The 17,196-nt window shown below is 44.8% G+C and overlaps 3 protein-coding genes and 1 non-coding gene across 6 annotated transcripts; 2 read left to right on the top strand and 2 right to left on the bottom strand.

The window, feature by feature from the left end:
• Positions 1-128: 128 nt before the first annotated feature.
• Positions 129-10,938, bottom strand: eif2ak1 (eukaryotic translation initiation factor 2-alpha kinase 1). 2 transcript variants are annotated; one of them, XM_067244231.1, is made up of 15 exons: positions 10,489-10,938; positions 8,055-8,222; positions 7,616-7,752; positions 7,481-7,524; positions 7,263-7,362; positions 7,091-7,171; positions 6,724-6,823; positions 6,555-6,603; positions 6,081-6,435; positions 5,769-5,865; positions 5,481-5,587; positions 1,693-1,813; positions 996-1,075; positions 596-829; positions 129-395 (listed from the first exon to the last, which is right to left on the bottom strand). In XM_067244231.1, the coding sequence occupies exons 1-15, from the start codon at positions 10,643-10,645 to the stop codon at positions 276-278; spliced, it is 1,950 nt and encodes a 649-aa protein (XP_067100332.1). In that variant the 5' UTR covers positions 10,646-10,938; the 3' UTR covers positions 129-275. The 2 variants fall into 2 exon arrangements, with proteins under 2 accessions (XP_067100332.1, XP_067100333.1); XM_067244232.1 differs by lacking the exon at positions 10,489-10,938 and adding an exon at positions 9,616-9,791.
• Positions 1,838-5,517, top strand: LOC136950123 (ankyrin repeat domain-containing protein 61-like). The gene is made up of 7 exons (XM_067244233.1): positions 1,838-2,785; positions 3,084-3,178; positions 3,349-3,520; positions 3,646-3,846; positions 4,055-4,175; positions 4,265-4,352; positions 4,587-5,517. The coding sequence occupies exons 1-7, from the start codon at positions 2,657-2,659 to the stop codon at positions 5,071-5,073; spliced, it is 1,293 nt and encodes a 430-aa protein (XP_067100334.1). The 5' UTR covers positions 1,838-2,656; the 3' UTR covers positions 5,074-5,517.
• LOC136951101 (U5 spliceosomal RNA) lies at positions 8,843-8,956 on the bottom strand. Its single transcript, XR_010877595.1, has one exon. It is a non-coding gene; the product is annotated as a U5 spliceosomal RNA (small nuclear RNA).
• Positions 10,939-11,522: 584 nt separating the features above from the next.
• On the top strand, positions 11,523-16,695 carry pms2 (PMS1 homolog 2, mismatch repair system component). 2 transcript variants are annotated; one of them, XR_010877472.1, is made up of 15 exons: positions 11,523-11,634; positions 11,815-11,954; positions 12,079-12,165; positions 12,314-12,416; positions 12,549-12,732; positions 12,933-13,100; positions 13,171-13,268; positions 13,473-13,572; positions 13,667-13,751; positions 13,844-13,996; positions 14,162-15,053; positions 15,252-15,419; positions 15,557-15,657; positions 15,792-15,956; positions 16,233-16,369. XR_010877472.1 is itself a non-coding variant. In XM_067244230.1 (15 exons), exons 1-15 carry the CDS (start codon positions 11,621-11,623, stop codon positions 16,374-16,376), a joined length of 2,607 nt encoding a protein of 868 aa, XP_067100331.1. In that variant the 5' UTR covers positions 11,523-11,620; the 3' UTR covers positions 16,377-16,695. The 2 variants fall into 2 exon arrangements, 1 of the variants encoding a protein (XP_067100331.1); XM_067244230.1 differs by having other exon boundaries at positions 15,787-15,956; positions 16,233-16,695.
• Positions 16,696-17,196: the final 501 nt, after the last annotated feature.

Below are 17,196 nucleotides of genomic sequence, written 5' to 3'. Positions count from 1 at the left end.
CTCAAACTAAATCTTAATTCTTACAAAAATGTGTACTCTATTAAAGTGTATTTGAATTGAAAACATATGATGCGTTGACTTTGTGGTCACATTTTCCCAGATTTGTTCCAGAAAATATCTCCACGAGATACGCTGATAAATTAATCTTTATTGTACAGTGGACTTGTAACATCCAGTAGACCTCACACACATTTGGCCATTTACATTTCCCAGGCATGCCCATATAAGGTACAGTTGGGTAAAATAGGTTGGAGAGTTTAAAGAGATAGTTATGGTCAAGTCTGGTCTAAGTTGGAGGAGGAAGGGTGAGTGCCCTGCAGCTGACTGATCTGTCTTCTGAGCTGGACAATCTCTGCCTCCTGCTCCTCAACCCTTCTCTGTAAACCATGGATCACCTACAAGAGAAAGAGACAGAAAGTGGACACGCCTTCAATCAGTCAGAGCATCTGCTTGTTTGCAACAGAAGACACATAACTGCGTAGTTTCTGTAAACCATCAACTGGGAATCTGTATATAGGATTGACTGCCCATGCTTTCCTGCACCCATCGCAAGTTAGGATTCAGCCCTGAGGTCTGTAATCATAGCGTTTCCTACCACGTCTTTGTTGCCGAAAAGCTCACTCTGCAGCAGCTGGGTGGAGCTGGGACGGAGGGAGGGATCTCGTTTGGTGAGCTGCCTGACGTACTTGGCAAGCATGGGCCAGCGCTGGCAGAAGGATTCTGGGACGTTGCCCTCACGGAGGTCCTCGAGGGTCCGCACCCTCTCCATCTCAGTTCCAAATGGCTGAAACAGCTCCAGGGCCACCACCCCCACACTGTACATGTCCGACTAAAAGGCAGACCACAGAAATAGGGGTAATGACTATTACTCGACCGGTTGTAAAGTGAATTCAAGTTGCAATTGAATTCAAGTTGCAATTGAATCCTGCAGTCATTCTTTGACCCTTTTAGTGTGTCAAATTAGTTTTGAATGTAAAACCCATGAATCAAGTTACCTTTGAGTCATAACGAGAACCTTCCCGTTGCTCAGGTGCAGCGTACACAAACGTCCCCACTCCTGTGGTGTGTGAGGAACCTGTAAAGAAATCTCAAGGTGTTAGGTATCATGTACACGTAGCGCCATCTAGAGGCGCTTTCCTAAAAGGTCGCATTTGAACACAAGTACTTACATTTACATTTAGTCATTTAGCAGACGCTCTTATCCAGAGCGACTTACAGTAAGTACAGGGACATTCCCCCGAGGCAAGTAGGGTGAAGTGCCTTGCCCAAGGACACAACGTCATTTGGCACGGCCGGGAATTGAACCGGCGACCTTCTGATTACTAGCCCGATTCCCTAACCGCTCAGCCACCTGACTCCCACTACTTGACTTCAATGACCTGAAAGCTGATGTTGAAGAACCTTTACAATATTCAACAAGATTAAAAAAACATTTCTTATGAATATGTATCTATATATTTTCCTACGACCAGCAGCTCTATAGCTTGCTCTCTTGTTCGGCCGTTCCACAAAAATTTCATGAGCGTGGCTACAGCTGTTGCCAAGTCACGCATGTATACTGTATATTGCTACTCTCAGGTCATCACAGAAAAAGTTGTTCTTAACAGATTTCTCCTATATGAATAACAGTTAAATTAATAAATTGCAACATTTGACTTAATTTATTTTGAACATAGAAAGGTAAGCTCCTACCAGTGTTGTTTGAGGTGGACAGAAGTGGCTCACGGTTGTCCATAATGATATCACGGCAGGCCAGACCAAAGTCTCCTATCTTCACATTGAAGTCATGTCCCTGTAGAAAGATATTTCTAGGCTAAAGAAAAAAAGGAATGTACCTTTAACTGACACACAAATACATGAGGTCATAATGCTGCTGCAATGTTCCAAAACCTTGTAAAGTCAGACATTCAGATGAAAACGACCCATGTTTTTTAAATTCAGAGCCAGATAGACCACATTATTTGTGTAATTAAAAAAAAAAGTTTACATATCTTCATGTGTCAATGGGTAACACTCAAAACAAACTCTGTCTGAGTCCATACTGTATGCACTACAGGATACAGAAAAATAACAAGTTACATTTCTGCGATGGACTGCCGGGTGAATTCGATCATGTGCAGTTTAAACTCCACGAGGCAATTGTACAGGAAGAGTCGCAAAGTATCATTAATCTTTTGAAATCACACCCCGTTAATGAACCTATACAGATTTGGAAATATTGCACTGTCTTTTCAGCGCATCAAAAACAGGTGAGCATTTTTTGTTTTCTTTGCGTATTTTCTCATAAAATTACATCAACTTTGTCTCGTTATACTTTCTCACTATCTGGCTCACGACACAACGACCAGCATGATCAAAATAAGGTTTGTGACATTTGGGTCATTTAAAGAGGCCCTAGATTGGTTAAGGGCATGTGTCTGCAGGCGCATACCGATATGGAGCGTCAATGTAGACGACATGAGTGCTTTGACGCACAGTATAGGCGATATGATCGGCAATTTGGCAGCAAACTTACAAATCCTCAAGAAAAAAATGAAGTCAGTTCTGTTCTGACATAGCCTGACAGTAAACCAGAAAGTCAACATATCTTATTATACTATTTAAGCCTCCCACTTGGGTTACCAACCATAAACCGGGCTTTATTTTCTAAAACAGTATGGCAGCTGTCAGAGCAAGTGAATTGTATTCCGCGATTTTATCAGAAAACGCTTCAATTATTGTTAATATTGCAAAAGAATACGGGACCAACTCAATAATCGATGGAGCGAAATCCAAGCCGTCAAAGGTAAACACAGTTCTTCACTTGAAAATGTTTTTTTCTTTGTAGTCTAACAAATGAGCTTCAAAACAAGTTTCAAAAACGATTGCGCATACTGTAATTCATCACCACTGACAACTAACCACAATAATAAGCACTAAGTTATCGCAAACTCGATTTTCTTTGATCTGATGCAGATTATAGCGTAAAGAATAAATACATCAAAACAATTTTAAATACATCAAAATCTGCAAAACGAATTTTGCAGTTTATTTTATTGCTTTGCATATTTGGCCACACCTTCTTTCTTGTTTTATTCCTCCAGGGTCTTGCTATTCTCCCTCTTCACTTGGCAGCCTCGTATAGGAAAGTTCACAGTATAGAGAGCTTGCTATTGGCGGGAGCCAACCCCGGAATTAGGTAACCCACCACTCAAACCACTATTAAATGTTGTTACCTACAGTTTTCAACCATCCTTCGATTACTGTATGACCACATATTCACAAGAACCGTGATTAATTCACCTTTGATCAATTCATCCAACCATTTGCTCTACCAATATTGGCCTTTCCCTTTTCTCTCCTTTCCAGGGACCAACAGGGTCGTAATGCTCTCCACCTGGTCATCACCCACTGGCCCTACATCCATGCCACCTGGCCTGCATCACAATCACGTTTTCAGACCGCCATGGTCAGCATGCAGAAGAGGGCAGAGGCCTGCCTACAGGTGCTCTGCAACCATGGAGTCGACCTCAACACTGTGGTAAGTGACCACGCTAGCCTCCAAGATAGAAAAAGTGCTTATCAAACCCAGAGAAGCATTTTTTTTTCTGTCACACTGCCGAATGACCTTCAAGACAGTCCTGTGTTCTGCACCCTGTTCCCCAGGTGGACAGTGGGAGCCGTCAGACAGCCATGCACCTGGCCGTGCGCTTTGCCGCTCTCTCCGCCATCCACATCCTGGCCAGCCACGGGGCCGCTGTCAACACCACAGACCTGTACGGCATGACGCCCCTGCATATGGCCGCCAGCATGCTCAACACAGAGATTGCCGTTTGCCTGATCAAGCTTGGTGCAGATGTCAACAAGGTTCTTTGAATTCTTTCAGGCAGGTAGAGACTTGCTCAGGTACTGAGCAAGTCTCTACCTTACACTGATACACTGACTTTCCATAGAATGGATCCAAAAATAAAGGGAGTTTTACCTGTAACCATCCATGCAGTATCAATATGTCATTTTTATTTTTTTAAATATACAGTAATAGAACCAAATAAATGACGTTGTGTTTGATTTGAAGGTGGTGAGCCATTCGGGGAACAGGCCGCTGCACCTGGCTGCCCTGACGACAGCCTTCAGGCCAGAAAAGAACATGGACACTGCACTGAGATGCATCACTGAGCTGCTGGACCAGGGGGCAGGTAAGGGCCAGGGTGACGTACCTCTGGGGTCAAAACACACACTCAATGCACAAACCACAACACATCAGCGCTCTCCTCCCCCTCCGCAGAGGTGGATGCCGTGAACAACGCGGGCCGGACGGCCCTCCACGAGGCGTGCAGCGTGGGCAAGGAGGCCGTGGTCAACCTGCTACTGAGGTACACAGCTCACAAGACTGGACACAAAAGACCTCAAACGTCCTTGAAACTCAAACATCAGACAATACTTGGGGCGCACTGGATCCATTTACTCATTATCTTGAAAGCAATGCAACAGTCAGCCAGAAAGGCCTCCATCGAAATGAAATCACACGTCTCCTGTGTCATTTACAGAGTTGATGTTTGTTTACAACGTTACGTTTCAAATAATGGGATCTCTTGGGTTTGAACCAGGCGTGGTGCCGACATCAACAAGCAAACGCCAGCTGGTGAAAATGGGCTGTTCCTGTTCCTGGACCATCGGCCCAACCTCTGCCACACCTCCCTGCTGGGCCGCTTGCTCAGTCTCACCTCCCCTTTGACCATCGCCAACGGGGCGGGCCTCCAGCCCAGCACGCTGCTGCTGCCCCAGTACTCTCGTCAGCGGGAGCAGATCCTGGCCCTGACCCGGCACCCTCGGAGCCTCATGGACATCTGCAGGATCCAGGCGTTCCAGTACTACGGCTCTGGCTCGTCACGCCGCCAGACCCTGGCAGATCTCCTGCCTGAGAGGCTGCACCGCTACGTCCTCTGGGGGAGCTCCTGTGACATCAGCTTTGTCAGCGACGATGACAAGGCCAAGTCCGGCAGCTGGTCTGACTTCTTTCATCGCGAGGAGCCGGAAAGGGCCAACTCTCTGGACGTCCCCGCACCAGAGCGCCAAAGAGCCTCGGAACACTGACACCTTCCGGACGTTCTAGCAGGTTCCACGGAGGGGGAGGCTGGGCCCATGCATGACCCACCTCATTAAACTCTTTTCTGATTCTAATGTTTTAAACTTAAATTATACCTCAATGCCAGTAAAGTCATAATGAATAGAGATGGTGTTCTACTTGTCACGGGTTAAATGTCACGATGAATGATACATACTGTATATAACATAAGATATAATCAGCTCAACCACCCAACCATTTTTTTTTGTAGTTTTAAAACAGGGTACTTGGGGTTTACATCTGTTTTTTTATATTGTGTGTATTGTGATAGTGTTATTACTGTTAGTATTTTTATTTTGTATTTTTACTGCTGCACAACAAATTGCCCCTCTAGGGACAAAATAAAGGTTGTAGTTTACTAGACACTGCTCCTTACCTTCAGGTCTCTGTGCATGATCCCCCTGGAGTGAAGGTACTCCACACCTTCAAGGACTCTTTTCAGGATGCTAAGAGTCTTCACTGTGTCCACACAGCTGTACGGGTCTGAACACATCAAGCCCAACAACGCTCAATACACCAAAGTCTTACTAACCCCGACCTAAATGTAATGAGTACATGTAAAACCAGACAAGGTGTATGCACTTCAGTCAAAACGCGGCTTGTTTGAGTAGCAGGGTTTTGAATGGGAAGCGTGTTGCTGTGTAGGGAGCAACTGTATGTTTACCTGCAGAGCTGTGCCTGGTGTTCCTCTCAGAGATCCAGTCTTTGAGGGAGAGCTCACACAGCTGCATCTGAATGTACAGCATCAGGTGGAACTGCACCTAAAACATGATCCAAAGGTCCACAAGCCGGGTTATGTCATTGCTGTACACCAATAATGCTGTTTTATGCTCAGATGTGATTGTTTTATAGCTGAATTAAGAATGAGTGTAGGTACAACCTACTGCAAAGCTCCATCCATCCACAGTCGCTAATCCGTAGCTTGAAGCAATGTCTTGAGTATCATGAAAAGCACGGATGACATCATGTTTCTCACCTCCATGGACGAGTGTTTATCTGTCCACTTCTGGCTGTCCTTGTCAGTGCAGGAGTTGTTGTTCACCTCCAGCCCGTTGGACTCGTCCTCTGTGACCCCCGAGCCGTCCCAGCTCACGGCCGGACACGGCTCTTTCAGGGGGGGCCCCACACCCGGGCCCCCCCTCCCCAGGAACACACAGGGAACGTAGTTGTCTGGGACGCGCTGCATGGTTTTGGGGCACACTGCCTGGCTGGTCTCCCCCTGCTGGCCAGGGGCCTCGGTCGGGGGTTTAGACACTGCTCTGTCCCTGGAGCAGTTGGAGCTCTCGAAGATGATGGAGGAGCCGGTGCTGCTAGCAGAACTGTTCTCAGTCCTGGGAGGTCGAGGGGACAAAGCAGGCTCACGGTCAGATGCCAACTGGTTCATGAATGTTCATGCAGTACGTCTTTGAGGAGGTGTGGTGTGGGATGTGCACTGATAAGTAGACCTCACCTCTCTAGCAGTGCAGGGGACTCCAGTGCTGGGAGTACTGATTTGAGCTCTGGGGGGGAGAAGAAAGTTCTAAATGGAACCTTCAATTGTGTTTCTAAAAAGACCTACAAGTGCACAGTTGCACATTGTTATTTTCTAGGCTAGTGTGTGTGGGTGAACTGCTCCTTACTGGTGGTTCTGTTGGGCTGGACGTGCTCCATCCAGGCTGTGTGGTAGCCCACCACATGGGGATGCTGAAGACTGGAAAGCACTTTCACCTCCCTCAAGACCTGAAACAAAGGCAGGAAGATAGAAGATTAAATAAGATTTAATAAATGTTGAATAAAGGAAAACATTTCAAAACGTTTTGTGTCCTGCATCTAGTGAACACCACCGCCCAGAGGATAAAGCTGTTAAAAATGGCTTATCATAAGTAAGTAGGGAATGATATGTAAAATACATTTGTAATAATTCTGTAAAATAAATATCTTTATCACGATTAAAAGTGCTTTTTATCAACTTGGCAAAGAATGTTAAACAAATGTTTTGCTCAATACCTTCATACAGTCCTCCCTTGAAACATTCTTTATCAGGATTTTCTTAACAGCATAATTCTGGCCATCAAGCTTGTTTGTCACCTACAGAGAATTAGGGTGCATAGAGAGGTCATGTCATAGTCATGTATGGTTTTCATATGCGGTCATTTTTATTTTCCTTTTATTTTATTACTTTAAAGACTTTGCCGTATGATCCCCTTCCAAGTTGAGAGATCTCCTCAAACTCGCTGAGGTAGCGAGAGGTCTGTGCCTGGAAGAGGCCCTCTTTTGGTCTGGAGAGAGATAAGAGACACTATCATGTAGAGAAGGCCCTGTGAGTCAGGCCAGATTAGAACACACACCACAAACACAACAATCACACAACTCAAACAAGTCATAATCAGAATTTACCTCAGCGTAAGGCTCTGGATGTCTGTATTAAGGCATCTTTGACCCTAAAATGACAATTTGAAGACATTTACACCGAAGGTAACGAAGATGAAAGGAGGAGGGTAGCGAAGATGTTTGTGGGGTGCAATGTGTTACCTGAGGGAACAGGGAGGTACTGGCAGCGTGGAGGAGCTCTGTGAAGGCTCGGTTATGTTGCAATCTGACCGTGCTAAACTCATCACTGATAGCCAATGGGGAGAGCAGGTTCATTGCTGCGAGGCGCTGACCGATGACTGAGGGGGGAAGATGGAGAACAGGCCTCACAAATCAAGGGTCCAAGGCTGTTTTAATGATGAACGTTCCTCATTAGGAATGATGCCCACCCAAAAGTGCATATTTGCAGTGCAGATTGGGGGGACTCCATGAAGCGTAATGAGGCTTTGCTGTTAATCAAATTCCAAACTTTTGAAAAGAGATGCAAAACTGAAAACAGCTTGCCTTGTTTCAATAGAAAAGTGGTAGCCTACACTCTGTAATTTCCACGCTTTTAAAACTTTCTTTTAACAAAACGTTTAAGTCTGCATGTCAGCCTTACCTTTGAACAGCATGTGTGAGCGAGAGGGGTCCCTTTCGTAGACAAAGCAGAGGTGCTCCAGCAACGAGCCGAGCAGCAGGTGGTTGGGGATGGCAGACGCAAACTCCTGGATAGATGGGTACTGCTTCCCCGCCATGAGAGCCTCACAGTTACTGCTGCTGTCTGAGGCTGAGGGGCAGGAGAGGAAGGAGTTATGGGCATTAGCCTACTGGCATGACAGACTAGGAGGCTAACTAGATCATAATCGGGTTGTGTCTCTCTCTCTCAACTATCCCCTCAGAGGCAGTCACGTTCTCCAGAAAAGATTGTGCCTCGCACTGCAGCCTATTTGTAATATAAAGTAAATACTTATTTATTTTCTAATACACAAACGTAATCTCTAGTTTCAAGTTAATAAAGTTAATGTGTAAATAAAAGCAGCAACCTGGAATTTTGTATAAAAAAACATTATGGGTGAATTTTGTATCCATGGGATATCGTGGGAAACTGCATATTTATCTGCCAGCAGCACACACAAACATACGCACTTTAGCCTAAAAGGTGGCTCACAGCATTTCACACCACTGATTAACACTAGGAATACGTATTGTTTTGCATAATTCAGGCCACACCGTTGAATGCGGTATTCAACGGAATGTGCAGTAGTGCCATACAGTACAGCCCTCTTCCGCCTGATGACGTCATTCTGCTCCAAATATTTCTCCTCAGTTTACGAACAATGATTATGTTAGTGTGCCTACACCATAATCTCATCCAACTCTTTAATTCGTATTTTAAACAGTTCAGGAAGCCCCGCGTAAGCAGGGCATCAAAAAATTGGTTGATACTCGTAATGTTCCTCTCCACGGAAATCTTTAGTAAAAGGCGAAAGATTTATACGATCTGAAGAGAAACCAGAGTGTACTGACAAATGTAAGACAGCCTCTACGGGCCCATTCTCGGCCATGACATTGCATTTCATGGTTTGATAGTGTTTTTCAGGATAACCAGGCTAGTACTTAAAAAACGTGTTTAAAACTACAGACATGCGACGTATGTTAGTTAATCCAGTAATAGACGGTTTTGTCTTTGGTATGCGTACACGCGAAAAGCATGATGGGAAGTAGCCTAACAATTACGTTGCGCAAAACGGAACATTTTTCCGCAATGTAACATAACACAAAAGGTTCTAGAATGTTATTGGGCTGAAAACGCTTCTGAAAACACAATCAAAAATTTGTTTTAGGTATGTTGCTTAAATTCAAGCCAAACCATTACGTTACAGTGCATGCGCGGTACGTTTACACCAGTCGGAAGCTTGTTCTGAAGCTGACAGCAAAAGTACAACAGCGACACCTATTACAAGAGATACAATATCTATAGATAACCAGGATGATAGTGCACTATTATTATAGGACTACTTGATGTTTATTCCAAGATGCATTGTCTTAATTTGATTTTTAGGAAGAAGAAAAAAAAAGAAGTTGATCCTTATCCTAGATATAACACAACGTATTATATTAGTTTGACCTTATAACACAATTCTCCACGTAAACAGCCTAAGCATATATATTTATCTTACCTTCAGCAATAACCCTAGCTATCAATTCAACAATGTCTTTCTCCCCAGAGTCCATTTTGTCATAGTGTGACATAAGTCAAATATGAAACACTCTCAGCTCTACTTGAGATCACACAGTAGTAGGCCTACCCCAGCCCTTGACTAGCAAGTCCCCCAGCCCATCTTGTTTATGCATGTGAGGGTGTGCTCGGTAGGGAGGCTTATCTACCATTACCAGTCCATTTAGACTGGCCCACCACCCCAGAACTCGTCCATGATAAAAAGAAGTATTGTGAGGTGAAGGAGGGATTGAGAAACATACCACCTGGTTCTTAGACAAGGTTCTCATTTTTATAGTTGTTTTTGCATCACTGAGTGCTGCTTCAGTGGTCTCTCTCTCTCTCTCTCACACACACACACACACACACACACACACACACACACACACACACACACACACACACACACACACACACACACACACACACACACATCACAGGGTCGGAGCAGCACCTTGAGCCATTAACTCAATTACACAACTTTCTAACGCTATACCTTTTAAATATATTGTATAATGCTGGGACTATGGAATTAAAGAAAAGAATCATAATAGATTAGGGTTAGGGTTAGTACCTTTTATTGTGAGTTATTATTGAACACTGGATAGTAAATAAAGGGCTACTACTGGTAAGTAATGCACAGTATGCCTCAAAGCAAAACGTGTTGTTGATATAGCATGTACAGTATGTTGAACAAGCTGAAGTGAATGTCAATCCGAGTTGTAACTGGTGTGTCAAACCGAAGCGGCTGTGACTCCACCCCTCCACTTTCTGTCCAAATGTGGATGCAGCAGGTGAAATTACATTCAGTTTGCTAGCTAGCTACAGTACTTACTGTCAAACTGAATATCCTCTTCATCTTCACTGGGCAACGAAAATACACTTCTCTCGGTTCTTGTGGTGGAGGTGAAATTTCGCCGAATCAAAAAGTTGCTCATGCTTCTACTCGAACTTTCCTCTGGTTTGAGCGCCTTTGATGTCGAAGCGAACATAGCGATATGATAGAAAAGGTGTTGTGAATTAGCTCTACTGAGCTAGCTAAGTAGTTACCTTCACTGTAAACCATATATACCTATATTTAATTTGCCATATTTCCAATTCGTCTACAGTCTACTCTGTGTAAAACGTTAATTTGCTAGAAATTAAGTTGGATCCCAGCCGGGAAAGGCTGCTGTCAGCCATGCCTCAACAACACGATGAAAGGAACCGTCACATAACTAAGTCCAAGCTAAGGGTGGAGAATAATTCTGTTAATAGCATATATTATGAGCAAATATTATATTAGAACAGCCTGATCCTATTTTTTTTTATCACAGTATTTCAGTGTATTGAATAAGCAGATACGTGTGATCCGAATTGTGTTCATCAGTAAATATGTATGATGATTTTGACACGGTCCCTGCAGCGTGATCTCATCTGAGCCTTGTGATTCGCTCTTGTAAGATGATGAAATATCAATGACATGAGAAATAGGTAAACCTTTGGAGGTCCCATTCCCCCATTCAGAATATTGCATAAATGGAAACAATCAAGTGAACAGGAAGTTATTAAATGTGGCATGTTCTAATCATAGACTGTAGGCCTATGTCTATGGTTCCAATGTTAAAAACGTGAATTATATTTATCTATGAGCTTAACACAGTTAGCCGTTTAGAAATACGTGTCGATCGTACAACAAACGCTATAATAAAAGCTAATATAAAAATAATGAACTTATTTGAAATTATTTGATCTAAGCAACATTTCAGTCTGCGCTAAAAGTTTGCGTGCTTGACGCTCGTGACCAATCAACACTAACTTCTGGTTGCGCGCGGGGATGTAAGAAGCAGTCTGATGAGCCTGACTGTACCAGTGCATTGCTTTCTCGAGATTTTTCTTTTGTCTCGCTTCAGTATTTACAGTTCATTGCATTGTCCAGTTTTGTGGATAGTTCAATATGGTCTTTTGTCTGTAGAGCAGTAGTCAGTATGACAGATGGTTGGTAAGTACGAAAATGGCTGTAGTTAAGCTATTATAGCCTACAGAGTCGGTAATTATTCACTTTACAATCTAACTTGTTTAGTAGTGTACATTATCAAGGACATTATATAGCTATCTAGCTAATAGTAACTCAGCAATCTGCAGCCATGTAATTCGTTTGATTCCTTCTCTCTCCGCACAGTGTCGAGCCGGCTCAGGCTATCAAGGCCATAGACAGACACTCAGTGCACCAGATCTGCTCTGGTCAGGTGGTGCTGACTCTGGCCACCGCAGTCAAGGAACTGGTTGAGAACAGTATCGATGCGGGGGCAACTAATGTTGGTGAGTGTCATGATGCGTCTTGGAATAGTGCTACAAAGGTACACAGCTGGGTGGTAAGTACCTTCGGATTGTATTGTGATGTTGTAGTTTGTACACGGCACTACAGTGGTCTGTCATCCTGCAGACATCAAACTGAAAGACAGTGGAGTAGAGCTGGTGGAGGTGTCTGACAACGGCAAAGGAGTGGAGGAGGCCAACTTTGAAGGACTGAGTGCGTGGTATCTTTCATCCATCACTAAAGGAACTGTGCACTTGCTGTGCTAGTTCCCGAATCTCTGCAAGCACCCTGCTGTTTTGTTGTTGGATATGAAGTTGTTTACAAAGTTGTTACAGAGCTGTATCTCTCTCCTTGCCTTAAGCTCTGAAGCACCACACTTCCAAGCTGAGAGATTTCTCAGACCTTATCCACGTGGAGACATTTGGCTTCAGAGGTGAAGCTCTCAGCTCTCTCTGTGCTCTGAGGTAGGACAGCTTCTAATCTCAGACTCCCATGCATCCAACAGATGTGTTGATAATGTGTTCAAAAATAGTGCTCATGTTGGTTGCTTCGGTCTCTTCCCTCTTACTCTCTCTCTCCACCCCTTCCCTTTCCAGCAACCTGAGTGTTGTGACCTGCCATGAGTCAGTTCAGGTAGGCACCAAGCTGGTGTTTGACCACAGTGGTCACCTGGTGCAGCGGTCGCCCTGTCCCAGGCAGCCGGGCACCACAGTCATCCTGCAGCAGCTCTTCTACACCCTGCCTGTCAGACACAAAGAGTTCCAGCGCAACATCAAGAAGGTGGGTGAAAGGAGAAGGGGAGGTATAACAGGGTCTATGCTGGGATACTAGGCCCTTTGTTATCATGATTACTCACAAACTGTTTTTATCCCGCTGTATGCTGACGATCTGCATAATCCTTAATGTCGAAGGCCCGTTTGAATATAAGGTGGACAGTTAATGCTGTGTTCACCAAGCTGTCTTTTTTCCCCTCATGTCAGGATTTCACAAAGATGGTCCACGTGCTCCAGTCCTACTGCATTATCTCCACAGGGGTGCGTATCACCTGCACTAACCAGACAGGGCAAGGCAAACGCAGCCCAGTGCTCAACACCAGTGGCAGCCACAGCATGAGGGACAACATAGGGGCCATATTTGGACCGAAGCAGGTAAGCCCGTCTTCTTCTTTGGATTCCATAACACCAACGCTATGGCTCTGATGATTTGTTTCTCCCACAGCTTCAGAACCTCCTCCCGTTCCAGCAGCTATCTCCTACAGAGAACGTCAAGGAGGACTATGGGCTCACAGGGGCTGAGCTACCCCAAGAACTGTTCACGTGAGTCATAGGGTTCACCATACCCACTCAGGTTGATGGGATTGCCGCTGGGTTATTTTGTGTTTAGGTCTGTTCTTAGGTCAGCCTCTCACAGGACCAGCGCTAGGACAGAGCCCGCGAACGATTGGCCTAGGACTTATGGTTCGCTAGGCGCAGTTATGAACTGTCTAACATAGTTCTTCTTTTGTGGGGTTGTTCTTGCAGCATCTCTGGGTTTGTATCCCGGGGGGACCACGGGGTGGGGAGAAGTGCCACTGACAGACAGTTCTTCTTCATCAACAACCGCCCGTGTGATCCTACGAAGGCAAGTAGAACTTACGTTTTACTGAGATGAGATATCAAAGTAATTATACGTGGAAGGTTTTGCGTTTTGTGTTGACGAGTTTCTCATCTTCTAGGTCTCTAAACTTGTGAATGAGGTTTATCACATGTTCAACAGACATCAATATCCCTTTGTTGCTCTGAACATAGCTGTGGCCTCAGGTAAACAACGTGCAAAGTAAACGTGACTGTATGGAAGTCCGGAATGTTCTCAGCCTCCTCAGTCCACCTGAGTGTGTTTGTGTGTTTTCCAGATTGTGTGGATGTAAACGTGACACCAGACAAGCGTCAGATCTTCCTACAGGAGGAGAAGCTGCTGCTAGCCATCCTCAAGAGCTCACTCATCTCCATGTACGAAACAGGCGTCAACAAGTTCAGCCTCAACCACACAGCTTTACCTAGCAACAGTAAGAACCTTTAAATTCTTGTTATCACATATTGTTGTAATCTGTTATATTTGTTTTGTCTCCCTATTTGTAAGATATTTATTTCTGCCGTTACAGGTGCTATTATCATTGACAGTTTCATATAATTTTTGTTTTGTGACATTTGTTTTGTCTGTTCCTCCCTAGATTCTTACCGACCTGAGGAGTCTGAAGAAGGATGTCAGGTGGTCCCGTCAGCTGAGACTGTTCTAGAACCCAATGACAACTCAGAGGCTGTGCTCCTAAGCCCAAAGACCTCATCTCTGAACCTGGCTGGGCTTAAAGCTGCATTCTCTGTGCACAGCAACCAGGGTACAAGGAGCACCACAAACATAAACAAACCTGTCAGTGGCGGTCCCACTCAAAAAAAGCTTCAGTCTTTTTTCGGTGGGTCTCAGAAGGGTAACACCCCCAGACCATCTTCACACTTCCCATCCAGACCCACCAGAGATGTCCTTAAAGGTTCTCCAGCAGGCCGGTCTGTGTTGGAGGGGTTCAGGTATGGGAGGTCTTCAGACAATGATTTAGACTCGAGCAGAGAGGGCACACTGTCAGAGTGTGACTCTACCACAGCAACCCCTGAGAGCCTGCAAGGTTCAGGGTCAGAGTTCAACTCTCCTGATGCTACGGACATAGTCAGCAATCCTGGTACTAAAAACGAGATATTTGATGAACATTTAGACAACGGGAAACCATCAGACTATCGTAGTGAACCATACCTTTCCACTGCAAGCACAGACTTAAGCCCTGACGCCAAAAAGCCTAAGCTGGAGGATGACCGTTTCTCCTCAGACAGCCAGGATTCAGCCCCAGCCTGCATTGAGGGATCTTCTGGCCCGAGGGTGGATGCCCCCGGGCGTTTCCAGAAGAGGATGGAGCCACTGCAGTTCTCTTTTCCAGAGCTGAAGGGGAAGGTGCGAAGGCTGCAGCAGAGGCAGAGAGACCGGGACGAGGACAGACTGAGATACAGACGCTTCAGGGCTAAGATCAATCCTGGAGAGAACCAGAGTGCAGAAGACGAGCTGAAGAAGGAGATCAGGTTTGATGCTAGTGGTTGTTCTGATTTCTAATAAACCAGAAGGAGGAATGGTCATCCTAATTTGGGTTAGTCAAAGTCAAACCCCTTGTAGTAAGGCCTCTGTTGTCCAGCTGTATTACTAAAAGTTTACACAAACACCATGCATAGATGAGCACTTTTATTCGACAGTGTTTAGCATGACCTCTCTCTCCTCCATAGCAAAGACATGTTTAAGGAGATGGAGATCATTGGCCAGTTCAACCTTGGGTTCATCGTCACCAAGCTAAATGATGACATCTTCATCATCGACCAGCATGCCACCGACGAGAAGTATAACTTCGAGATGCTTCAGCGGCACACTGCTTTGCAGGGGCAGAAACTCATAGCGTGAGAAAGCTCGACGATACTCTCAAAGCTCCCACGTTGTTTAATGGTCTGTCATACTCAGACTACAGAATCAACACTTGACAAACACACAGCTACTTACAAATCGTTCACTTCCGTCCACTGTCATGTCTTTTTAGACCTCAGAAACTCCATCTAACCGCAGTCAGTGAAAACGTTCTCATGGAGAACCTGGAGATCTTCCGGAAGAATGGCTTTGACTTCCTCATCGATGAGGATGGTAGGAGGACAGCACCCGTCTCCTGATTTCAAAGTCTCAGAATGAAACATGTACAGTATATGCCATAACAGCGCTTGCATGTGATTGTCGGTCTGACTGGGATCTGGCTATGTGTCCGCGCCCCTGCAGCCCAGGTGATGGAGCGCGTGAAGCTGGTGTCCCTCCCCACCAGTAAGAACTGGACGTTCGGCCCAGGGGACATCGAGGAGCTCATCTTCATGCTGAGTGACAGCCCAGGGGTCATGTGCAGACCGTCCCGGGTCAGACACATGTTTGCCTCCCGAGCCTGCAGGAAATCTGTGAGTGTGACGTGACGTGACTGATTTATGATTGATTCATTGGTATTTAATATGATTTGTATAATATTATCTTTTGTACATATAGAAATGTACTGATAGGACACTGAATATTTTTTTTTTGACCTGGATGAACAATCAAGTTGTATCTAGTCTTGGTATAGCACTACAATAATAAACCTGGTTGATCTGAGATGTCTGTAAAAATATATGAACTACCGAGCAATGTTGATGAGCTGATGTAATGTATTTGTACTGGTTCACGGCCTACCTTTTCAGGTGATGATTGGCACTCCTCTGAGCGTCAGTGAGATGAAGAAGCTGGTGCTTCACATGGGAGAGATCGAGCAGCCCTGGAACTGTCCTCATGGGCGACCCACCATGAGACACCTGGCCAACCTGGACATCATCTCACCGGACTGAGACTACAACCCTTCAGACACGTGGCTCTCTACCTTTCAAGACCAAAGCGAAAGCATCACAAGGTGTCTCGTTCCTAAACTGATCTGTGGTACAGAAATGTACATTTCACTGCATCGCAGTGTGGAAAGTTTTAGTAGCACCTAAGTGAAGCTTTAGTGGAAAATTGTCACGTGAAAAGCACAATAACGGATCTCGTCTGCTTGATCCTGTAAATATATATCCAGTACCAGATGCTTTCATTTGTTTACATTTTCTTATTTCATTATTTAAAAAATTAATACGTTCACGTATATGCTCATTTTCAATAAAGTGACAAATACAAATATGTTTGGTATTTTTCCCATGATTTACAAAGCAATTTATTTAATAACGTTTATCTTGCCTTGGATCCACCAAACAAGAAAGTTTTTTTGCTTTAGACAAACCAATGTCTGCATTTTGTCTACTCGCTTCAGGCCAAACCCTGCAGGGGGAGACTCCTCGCTCAGACGGTCCTCAGGGTTTAATATCCACGGGGCTGCTGGACTCAGCTGCGGATGTCCTGCATTGGTTTTATTTTGTCTGTAGAGGGCAGCAGTAGAGAGCACACAGCATTTACATTTCCCATAGGGATTTAGGAATATCGACTTAACCCTTGTGCTAGCATGTGCAGCATCTCCCCTCCACAATCCCATACATGACTCAAATTCACAGACAAAATTAAAACAATTTCAGACAAACTAAACCAAATTTCAGACAAAATAAAAATGTCTTCAAAGCATTGTTTACTAATGCGGAATGCAGTCAGAAGCTATAAATGGCCTGCAAATGACAGTACCCC

Source organism: Osmerus mordax, chromosome 10, assembly GCF_038355195.1.
Source record: "Osmerus mordax isolate fOsmMor3 chromosome 10, fOsmMor3.pri, whole genome shotgun sequence".
NCBI lineage: Eukaryota > Metazoa > Chordata > Actinopteri > Osmeriformes > Osmeridae > Osmerus > Osmerus mordax.
This window is presented reverse-complemented; position numbering and strand designations above follow the sequence as displayed.